Raw genomic sequence first — 11,246 nt, 5'->3', positions numbered from 1 at the left:
CACCCTTCACTAAAGACAAGATGGTGGTGCTCAAGCTAAATGAATAAGAAGCTCCAACATTTGATTGACTCAAGGGGAGGTTCCTACCAGTTAGAAACCATGTTAATGTGTGATGCATTTATGATGTCTTTTTCAATAAGTAACTTGCATCTCTTTAATACAAAAGTTTTAGAAGCCTTATTCTTGCCTTAACTTCAAATGTTCTTTGCAGATGGGGTGCCAATCAATACAAATCTAGAGGAAACCAAAATGATAGAGTACTTTGGCGAGGATCTCCTTACCAAGGAAGGAGCAAAGAAGAAAAGGAAAGTAGGACATGAGGCCCCCCCGCAAGTTTGAAGGAGTCACCTCAAAAGAAGAAGAAGAAGAAGATGGCTCCAACTCACCCACTAATAAAAATGACAAAGGTGAAGCAACCCATGAACAAGAAGGTGGTAAATAGTCATGCATCATTAAAGAAGGAACCTATTCATGATGTTGGGCACTCAACCGAGCCTAATAAGAGACCAAGTGAGCATGCTACGTTGGAGGTGACTCAAGTCACCCCAACTCCTCCTGTTGCTAGATTTTTTCCCCCTTATTGCAAGCAAGTGTGTTATTATTGATGAATACTAAACTTCATGATAGGCCTATGAGGCACTGAAGCCCAATCCCAATACTATGGAAAGGTGGTCTTCTCAACCTCTATGGAGAAGGTCTTGTAGGTGGTTCTCGAGCATTGCTTGGTCAAGTTAGTAGCCTCTACTATGAAATTCTTTGTAAAAGGTACAATTTCTGTTAAGTATTTAACTCAACTAAAGAATATAATGATAACTCGGCTAGAACATATTAGTGTTTGCTATAATCAAATGAAAAAAGAAATAATGTGATGAAGATAATGGTATTTAAGGCATAGATTTTTGTATTTAATAATGTATACCACTTTCCTAGCCTTTATTGTTAACCTAGTGTTAATGATTTTGTTCTTCATCGCGACTACAACACGTTTTTTTTTTGTTTTTTTTTTCTACGATGGTTTTGGGAGCACTATTATCGTTCTAGTCAATAGGCACTCGATGATATATCCTCACAACTTCCCTCACCTTCTTTGTTGTCAATGGTTTCAAAATTATATAGTTTGTTAGTATCGTTGATGGTCTTCTCTAGTATAATCGTCTCAACCTTCTCTCACCGCACACAAACACATTCGTCCAAATGATAGCCCTCCTTCAGCAACATATTGCCGTGAGATTCAACATAACTTTCTCTCTTCACCGCATAAAAGAGGTACGTGGAGTCGTGTGTGTATATATATATATATATATATATGGCATTTTACGTATATATATATATATATATATATATATATGTGGCATTTTACTTATATAATACCACAATTTTTAACTGTGCATTAAAAAAAACAAGAAAGAAGAATTTGAGTTGGCTAAAATCCACTGAACACAGAATAATTTCACTTAACACAAGCTTTTGAGAAGGAAAAATTTGTAAAAAGTCTACGATATGAGAAATTATTACGTGCGGATCGAGTTCAGTATCGTCCGAACTCCAATAAAATTAAGCCACGTGATTTATATATAGGGTGTGTATTATGCACACCCTGCGTACAAATTGTACTCAGGGTGTGCATAAGCCATGTGGCTTGATTTTATTATAGTCCGGATGCAAGTTATGTCCAGACTCCGCACGTAATAATTTCTTCTATGATACAAATACAGAAGTAGCACATACATTCAACTATAATGGCTTGAAAATTTTGCATAAAGCAGTGGTTCAGTTACATTATCATAGAAGATGAAGAAAAAGAATCAAATTGAATCAAGAGATTAATTCCTAACTATAAAATTCTAATCTCTAATATGTACATTTAGCTTCAAGCATCAACCAAAATGATCTGAGTTATGGAGATCTTGAAAGCTGAAAAAACAAATAAAACTAACTAATTTGGAAAGCTTTCATCGCAGGACTGAAATGGAGCTGCTGCTGCTTTGATTGCCTAATTTGAAGAATTTTTCCCAAGCTTCTTTCTTGATCGAAGTTCTTCATGGGAGACATTTGGAAGATCAGTTGGCTCTATGATTTGTATCATTCGTCGCTTCTTCGCATTTTCTATTCGTTGATATCCTGCAAGGAGCTTCTTCTTCGCAAGCTCCAGCTTTGACGCATCTGAAACTTCCTCAATCTGCTTTCTCTTCACTGCTGCAGCAGAGGAATGATTGCATGGTTTCTTCTCCGAAGTTTGCTTTGATGAATCTGTAATGGTTTTTTCAGTAATTGGAGCTGTAGATTGAACCCATTCATCAACCAACATTTTCCAGCCATCAATTAGAGTTCTAACAAGCTTTCGAATCTGGGTGGAGCTGTGTTTTCGCAGTGCACTCACTGTTCTTCCGATTTCAGTAGCCTTCAAAATTTCTACAGATAATTGCATGATCTGCAAACTCCTCAGTGATTCATACAAGACTGAATCAGAATCAGAATCAGATTCAGATTTGTAGAGTTGCGTGTTGGAAAGGAGCTCCTTGATCCTCATCACCTCTCCAAGAATCTGATCAGTCTCGTCCGAGTTGCCAGAGCTGCAACTATTTTTCTCCTCCTTGGGGCTTTCTTGGTCGCCATTATTGAGGGAAAGCTGGCAGGTGTAAAGCTTCTCGACGATCATATCCTTTTTGTCCTTAAATTCATTGGGACAATCGGTTGCCGCTACTAGGATTGCTTTTTCGATCAAATCAAAAATATCAGATTTCGCACTGCTGAAATATTTCCTCCAGTAATCCAGTGATCCTTTTGCGTCCGCCATTGCAATTGCCACAAACAAATATCGCTTCCCTTCACAGAGAATTTGAATTTTGTTATTTCAGGAGAAGGAAACTTTTGAAAAACGAAGAGAATGCGAAAAAGAAAATCTGCTTCCGGGTTTGAAGAAGATTAAAAAGAAAAACGATTTAGAAACCAAAAAAATTGTAAAACAGTTATCTGTTTTCGGATAAATAGCCAATCTTTTCTTTTAAAATTATTTAAAAAAAGAAAACTAAGCTTCTACAATCCGCAGGCATTCATTGCCAATCCAAATTACATATTGTTTGCACATTGTAAAGAAGAACCGATAACTCAAGAACATGAAACAGATTCAAAACCCTGATGCAAAATGCTAAAAACTGATCTGAATAAAACCCTAACGCTTACCAGAGCCCAGAAGCAGTCGTTTTCAGAAATTCCTTCGATCAAGAAGATGATCAATCGGCCGATATCAATCAAATCAATAGCAAGTAATCAACGATCAACGCCTCTGCTCTGCTGGTAGTTTTTCCTCGCGAAACAGAATAATCCGATAACAATTTGATCTTTCCAAATTCGATTAAATATCCAATCTGATCCAAAATTTCCGGAGAAATTAACAGATTTGCAGAAACGGATGGCGCCCATACCGGACTTTCAAACGGACTTTCCTAAAAAAAACGCCTTCAGCTCACTCCACCTGTAAACTCTCTAAATTGACTGTTTCTTTAAATTTTATGTCAATTTAATGATACTGTACATTAAAAAAAAACTTTAAGAAATTGAGTAATAATAAGTATAGGCACCATTATTATTTTTTTTATCGAGGCTTTGTTTGAGACAATTTTGTTGATACTTTCTAAGACGGTTTTTTAGTACAAAAAATTCTAATTCACGAAATTGTTGTACTAAAATTGTTTTAGAAAGCAGCAAAAAAGTTGTCTCGAAGCCTTAATTAGTAATGAATGTACCATTCTTACGACGGTTATTAGTGATGGATGATGACAAAGTCAATGCGTGTCAATTTAGACGAGAGATAATAATCAGGAGATTGTAGTAAGGTAACAATAATTATGAGATCGTAATAGTGGGGTTGATAATGATTAGGAGATCATAATTAGGTGATGGATCATAGCTCGATGGTTCATATCTAATTAAGGTCTTATGGTGCTTATAAATGACTCAGTAAAATAATTTAACACGAAATTGACTCAAAAAATTTAAGTTCGTGTTGACACAACAAAATTTTGGGTCGAGTTCTAGTATAAAAGATTGGGCTTATAAAATTTTGTGTTAGGTTTGGGTTAACCAGATCCAAAATTGATTCAAAATTAACCAAAATACTAATCTGGTAAATTGACTAGGTTTGGATTAATCTAGTCATTTTTAGTTTAAATGGGTCATATTTAGGTTAAATGAGTCATGCTAATCCTGAAAATCACATAATTCTTATAATAAATAAGTTAAATGGGTCAACTCCATGTTAGGTGGATTCAGGTCGAATCAGATTTAGATCAAACAATTTGATTAATATGTATAGGTGTCTTTTAAAAAAAAAATAATAATTGGCATGAAGCATGCCTTAAGAAAATCATATATTAATTTAGAAATTTTAAAATGTAATTAAATTTTAAGACTATTTGAAACAAATTGGTTGCAAATTATAGACTAATTTTTTAACATTTGAGTCTCTTAATGATATAATAATTAAATAATCTTTGAATTGTCGAATTCATCTCATCGAGAAACTCAACCTAATTAAAAGTGTACAAGATTTGAATATCACTAACTATAAGAGAGTCGTCCAATTAGTGCCTTAAAGTTTTTAGCTATGCGTCAAGTGTTTAATTTGGACTTATTTGGAGTCGAATAAGATCACCTTCGGTGCTGACGACTCATCTGGTCAAGACATCCAGTCTGATTATAAGTTTGTTGAAATCAAAGTTTGGATAACTCTGAATTTGATCTTGAAAGTTTCTAATTCAAATATTATCTCGAGAATCATGCTGAATCAAGTGAATTTTCAGTGATGTATTTTGTTTTATTTACAAATAGAAGATTTTTTTTCTTAACCATGAAAAATAAAATAAGATTTGCATTTCTCAAATCAACTATCCTCATTTATTTGTCTTTGATTCACTCAATCACTCAAATTAAAACAAAATTATTGGGTTTTTTTTTATTTTTAATAATGTAATATATGGTATATGCAACCAAATAGACATAGCTCTAACTCTAAGTTAGATCAATTGAATAGCCTCAATAGCTTTATTTATAGTTCTATTTGACTCAATCGACCATAATTTCATATTATTCTTACAACCATATAAGCCATTACCTTTAAGAATGTATATATATGTTACAATAAGGGATGTTTTCAACCCCAATGAATACTTTGGATGGATCTCCTTTCACCACCAAAGCTTACGCTTTAGTGGCTTTGATTTACTTATTTTTTATTTTGTTCGTGTTATAATTGGCAATTGTAGGATCATTAAATCCCCCTATGAAAAAGTGATACTTCATTATCAATAAAACCCCCAATAAACACTATGGAAGAATCAATAGTAGTGATAGTGACAATGAATCAATAATGGTGTAAGTGATAGTATCAATATTATCAGTAAAATCTGTGGTAGTAATAATAAAACAATATAATAATAGTAGAACAACAATCAATAGAATAGTAAAACAGTACAGTGGTTGTAAAATAGTGATCGATGTAATAACAATAACTCAATGCAGTAATATGTATTTCAGCAATCACACTAAATAAGTAAAAAATTCTGACTTATGTGGTGTTTTTCCAATAGTCGGTAATCAATAACCGCTGGCTCAGTAAATTGAGTTGTTACTTCTTTCCCTTCAGCACAGTAATAACTCCTTACAAACTGTAATCAGTGTGTCACATGAATCAAAATTTAAAGGGAAGTATGTTGGGCCACCATCATGTATTAGTCAACCAGTCATTAGCCAATCAATAAAACCAACCTTTACGTATCCACACTCATATTAGTATTATAATATTATAATAGTAAGTTATTACTCGATCACATGCTCATATTCATTCATAATGCTTGTATTACCAGTATGACTAAACTAAAATATCAAAAATTATTTATTCGGTTCAAATCATTCAAAATATAATAACTTTTAATTTACCTAATGAAATCATGAAATCCTCTAATCAAAATATTTAAAATAATCAGTACAACAACATCAGGCCATTATCCTGCTACATTGGGTCAACTACAAGAATCTTTTTTCTCTATTTTGTCATGTTAAGAGTCAAATTCTTTTTAAATCTAAAAAAGAAAGCTGATCTTTTCTAATATTTTCTAACCAAGTCTTTGTAAGTCTACCTTTACCTTTCTTAACATAACCAAAATCTAATACATCTACTTTGCTAAATGGGTGATCAGAAAGCCGTCATTTTATGTGACCAAACCATCTAAGGCTACTGCCTCTATTCTTATCTTTCACTAGAGCAACTCCAACCTTTTCACGTATATGCTCATTTTGTATTCTATCTCTAAGAGTAAAGCCACTCATCCACTTGAGCATCTATTATGCTTCTCTTTTAATGGACAACTCACTATACCATATATAAAACATTGTAAGTCTCATCACCATCTTATAGAATTTTCCCTTAAGATTGAGGGATAATTTTCTATAACATAGCAAGCCTGATGCATTCCTCTACTTCAACCATCCAACTTGAATTCTACTAATAATACCCCCCTCACCATCACTCTAAACAATAGACCCAAAATATCTAAAATGTGTACTCTTATTAATAACTTGATCGTCCAAAGTCACAAACCCTCCACTATATCTATTACTATTAAAATTACACTCAATATATTCAGTTTTATAACTACTCAAACGAAAACCTTTAAACTCTATGATTGACATCCATAATTTATTTCAGCTCCCTCTCTAATATTATCAACAAGAAGAATATCATCAGCAAAAAGCATACACCAGAGTACAACCTCTTTCAAATGTCTAGTGAGAACATCCATGATTAAAGCAAAAAAGATATGGGCTTAAGGCTGATCCTTGATGTAATCAAACGGAATTAGGAAAATACTTGGTGAAATCACATTGTGTTTGAGCACAAGTAACAATACCTGCATATGCATCCCTAATGACTTGAATTTAAGCATTATTAACTCCTTTCTTTTCTAAAACTTTCCACATCACTTCTTTTGGACTTTTATCATATGTTTTCTCTACATCAATAAATATCATATAAATATCCTTCATATTCTCTCTATGTTTTTCCATCAAACCTCTCAATAAATGTATAGCTTTCATAGTACGTAGACCTACTCGACATAAATCCAAATTGATTTTGAGAAACATTAGAACAATTAGTACTATAATATATAAAAAGTTATACATCCGAATTTCATTAAATCTAGGGAAAGTATAATAAATTCAATTTTAAAAAAAAAAATCAAGTGGTCGAAATCAATATATTGTTTACATATACCCACATTTGCAATAAGATGACAATTTTAAAAATTGCTCATAACAATTTCTTGATGAATATTTGAAAATACAATTTTAAATTAAAATAAAAAATATATGCAATGTAGTGATTTATGAATACTAAATGCACACAAGGTGAACTATCAAATAGTGAAGACCTTCATAAACAAGCAACAAAATACTTTTACATCAAATAATTATTAATGCAAAAAATAATTTTAAAAATATTTTTGTAAATGAAAATACAATTTTTTTTTTAAATAAAACCGTGAATGATGATAAAGATTAATTAGGCTTCGTTTGGGATGGCTTTTTTATTGCTTTCTAAAATGGAGTTTTAGTACAACATTTTTTAATTTTGTACTAAAACTCTGTTTTAGAAAGCAATAAAAAAGCCGTCCCAAACGAAGCCTAAGATTGCTTATTCAAGGATGGAAAAGAAAGATCTTACTCAATCAATTTCAACTTTTTGGATAGATGAAAGATGATCCTGAGATTAAACTTCATTAGCAAAGGAGAGAAGAGAGGAGAAATATATAATTTTGGTCTAAAAAATTTGTAGTTGGAATTTTAGAATTTTGAAATTTAAAAATTATATATAATTTTTTAAGTCATGAAAATTCATCCAACGCATGATTTGCAAATAAATATATTGTGCATTTTTCTTACAGAGCTTAAACCTATTCTAAGTAAGGATTTTAATTTTGTTATTGTTCATTAAGTTATGTATTGTCAAATATGAAGCTCAACTCAGTCATTGCAAGATCTTCAGTTGTTCAAAGCAAGCTAAAGTTTCCTGAAAGCCAAGAATTTCACATTGGACAAGCTGAGAATTGCTGCATCATTCTAATTTTGTTCCAAGATTATCATTTGGGACGATTTTTTTTTATTGATTCTTAAAGCAATTTTTTAGTAAAGCAGTTTTTTAGTAAAAAATTTAAATTTTTTACTAAAAAACTGCTTTAAGAAGCAGTAAGAAAGTCGTCCAAACGAAGCCTAAATCTCAATAGAAATCAGTTTCAGAATGAGATATCCGAGAATGGCTAGTGCTCGATTAGTCAATTCAAACATTAGCTGTAATGCTGCAATTTGCTTGAGAAATTTCTATCTGAACATATTGTTCTCATAATTTCGGTGAAGGAAGAGAAAACAGAATGAAATACCTGTCGGAGGTTCCAGTTCAATCAGAATAGAAGATGCATTTACTCAGCCATTTCTTTTTTTACAAGAACCACCATTTGTACAGCAGTAAGCAGATCAGATTTCAGAAAACTGTATTTGATTTCTTGTTAGCTCAGAATCCATATGAAAATTAATTACATGATAGTTGAAGAGACTCCTCAACCTGTAAGCAGAGCAAAGAAGAGAGTGGAAGCAGGAATATTTGATTTTCATTCAATTGCAACATGGCTGCTACAGTAATTGATTATATAAACAGGAACAGCAATACAGAGATTAGACTATTGCCCTCTTATGTATGCTAAAGAGGATTCATTTTTCTGTGCGAATGTTGAATGTCGTCTAAAGATCAATCGGAATATGTCACGTCATCACTTGCTCGGTACCGCGACTCAGTACCACAGCTAGGTACAGGTAATGTGGCATATTCTGATCAGTCTCCGGACGACGTTTTGCGTCCGATCTCCGCACAAAATAATTTCTCACTATAGAGACCATTGTGTGAGATAGTTTATCTGAGGAAAATCATGGTGAGAAGTGGAGCAGAGCGAATGTGAGAAAGTTTAGGGTTTAAGAGCTAGAGGTATAGCAAGAAATGGTATTAATAAATGCATGAGGACTTTTTAACATCAACAAGGTTTGAAATCTCTATAATTAAGATGTAAACTATAATTCTAGGCTAATATAAGCACAAACGGCTGTATTTGTATTTACCATTATGTATTTACTCTCTTTACCAACTTGTACCGCTTATATATATCAAACTCCTGTACATCCTGAGATATGATAATACAATTCTTCTTTGCCCCTTCTCTGTTTCTTTCCTTTCGGTATTTCTTCTCTCCGCCTTTCTTCTTCGTTTCTCTCAAAGCATTCATGGAAGTGCGAAGGAGATGTATCATCCCTTCCTGTTAAGACAAACTCATACATATCAAATACGTAAGAATCGAATCTGCGGCCTGCGTTTTTCTGGGCTACTCACCAATTTACAAAGGCTACAAATGCTATAATCTCCTCACCGGTAAAACCCATATATCCCGCCATGTTGTTTTTCACGAACAACACTTTCCCTACAAACATACCACACCGCATTGCCTACTTCTTCTACTACCAATAACCACAGCATCCCGCCCTCTCTCCTTATTCCCACTTCTGCTATAAACACTTTCCAGGACACCAACAATGATCCTCTTATACCTTTACCTCCAACTGTTACAAACACACTGCGGATCACATCTCATGCGGAGCCTCATGACACAAATCCTGAACCTCTTTCCTTAAACTAGCCCCAGCAACCAACCCCTGTACCCCGCCAAACTCACCCGATGCAGACTCGCTATAAATTCGGTATTCACAAACCCAAACAATTTCTAAACCTTCTCACCCAAACCACTACCTCCTCCACACCCACTACCTACAACCAAGCAAAAAAAATAGATCACTGGCAGCAGGCAATGAACTCCGAATTTCAGGCCCTTATACAGCAAGAGACCTGGACTTTAGTTTCCCCGCCGCCAAACAAGCCTGTTCTAGGATGCAAGTGGACTTTTAAGACCAAAATGCTTCCCAATGGTCAAGTTGATCGTTACAAAGCAAGACTGGTTGCTCTCGGCTATGATCAGAAGTTCAGCATCAATTACACTGAGACCTTCAGTCCTGTGGCCAAAATGCCAACGATCCGATTACTTCTCACTGTTGCACTTCACCGCAACTGGCCCATGTACCAACTCGACATCTCCAATGCCTTTCTGCATGGCGATCTTCCTGACGACATCTACATGCGCCAGCCACCAGGCTTCATTGATCCGAAACATCCTACAGCGGTCTGCAAGCTCCACAAATCGCTATATGGTCTAAAACAGGCTCCCCGGCAATGGTTCCAGAAACTCATAAGCTTTCTTCAATCGCAAGGATTCACATTCAGCCGATCCGATCCGTCCCTTCTTCTCCTCAGCACGGTAAAAACTCAACTTTACATTCTCATTTATGTTGATGTCTTTCTTGTAACAGGCAACGATCCCGCCGCCATTAAAAAACTTCTACAACAACTACAATCGTAATTTGCACTCAAACAACTCGGCCACATCTCACTCTTTCTCGGAATCCATGTAATTCAATCTAAAACCGGATACTTTCTCTCGCAAGAACATTATGCTACTAAACTCCTCAATGATGCAGGCTACGCGAATTGCAAATCAACCCCGACTCCGATCACACCGCCTTCGAAACAGCAAGGGACGAACACCACTCCCTTTCACGATCCTACCTTATATCGTTGCCTCGCCGGCTCGCTTCAATACCTATCAATCACTCGTCCGGACATAGCCTACGCCACCAACCGGGTATGCCAGCACATGCAAAGTCTGATGGATCAAGACTTTCGTGCTCTCACTCGCCTGCTTCGATATATGAAGGGCACTGTGATAACCCCAAGATCCGTGTAGCGAAATGATTCATCTGATCGTTCTATTGCCTCTTTTTGTTTCTTTTCTTTTATTTCTATCGGTTTCCTCATAACAATCCATACATACATATATCCAGAGCCAGAGATAATTACATTACAGAAAAGAAACAGCAGCGGATACTATAATTCACATATAATACAACAGTCACAGTACAGTCAAAAGAGAAATATACACTAGCCGTACAGGCTACAAAAGAAAAACTACAGAACTCGGCAGAAAGATCTTCAAGCTGGAGGCCCTGCACCTGAAATTATTAACCACATATAATGAGCTTACAAAGCCCAGCAGGTCACCAAAGCCTACAACTGAAATCAAAGCACGATACTGAAA

General features: G+C 34.7%; 1 protein-coding gene across 1 annotated transcript; it reads right to left on the bottom strand.

Moving 5' to 3' along the window:
• Window positions 1-1,752: 1,752 nt before the first annotated feature.
• On the bottom strand, window positions 1,753-3,432 carry LOC110098058 (probable mediator of RNA polymerase II transcription subunit 26b). The gene is made up of 2 exons (XM_020824769.2): window positions 3,184-3,432; window positions 1,753-2,826 (listed from the first exon to the last, which is right to left on the bottom strand). Exon 2 carries the CDS (start codon window positions 2,795-2,797, stop codon window positions 1,994-1,996), a length of 804 nt encoding a protein of 267 aa, XP_020680428.1. The 5' UTR covers window positions 2,798-2,826; window positions 3,184-3,432; the 3' UTR covers window positions 1,753-1,993.
• Window positions 3,433-11,246: the final 7,814 nt, after the last annotated feature.

This window comes from Dendrobium catenatum, unplaced genomic scaffold (genome assembly GCF_001605985.2).
Source record: "Dendrobium catenatum unplaced genomic scaffold, ASM160598v2 fragScaff_scaffold_726, whole genome shotgun sequence".
Classification (NCBI taxonomy): domain Eukaryota; kingdom Viridiplantae; phylum Streptophyta; class Magnoliopsida; order Asparagales; family Orchidaceae; genus Dendrobium; species Dendrobium catenatum.
The sequence above is the reverse complement of the archived record's forward strand: the minus strand, read 5'-3'. Positions and strand labels throughout refer to the sequence as shown.

Bases quoted from the DNA above. Each gene is read 5' to 3' on its own strand.
- LOC110098058 (XM_020824769.2), bottom strand. From the start codon at position 2,797: ATGGCGGACGCAAAAGGATCACTGGATTACTGGAGGAAATATTTCAGC.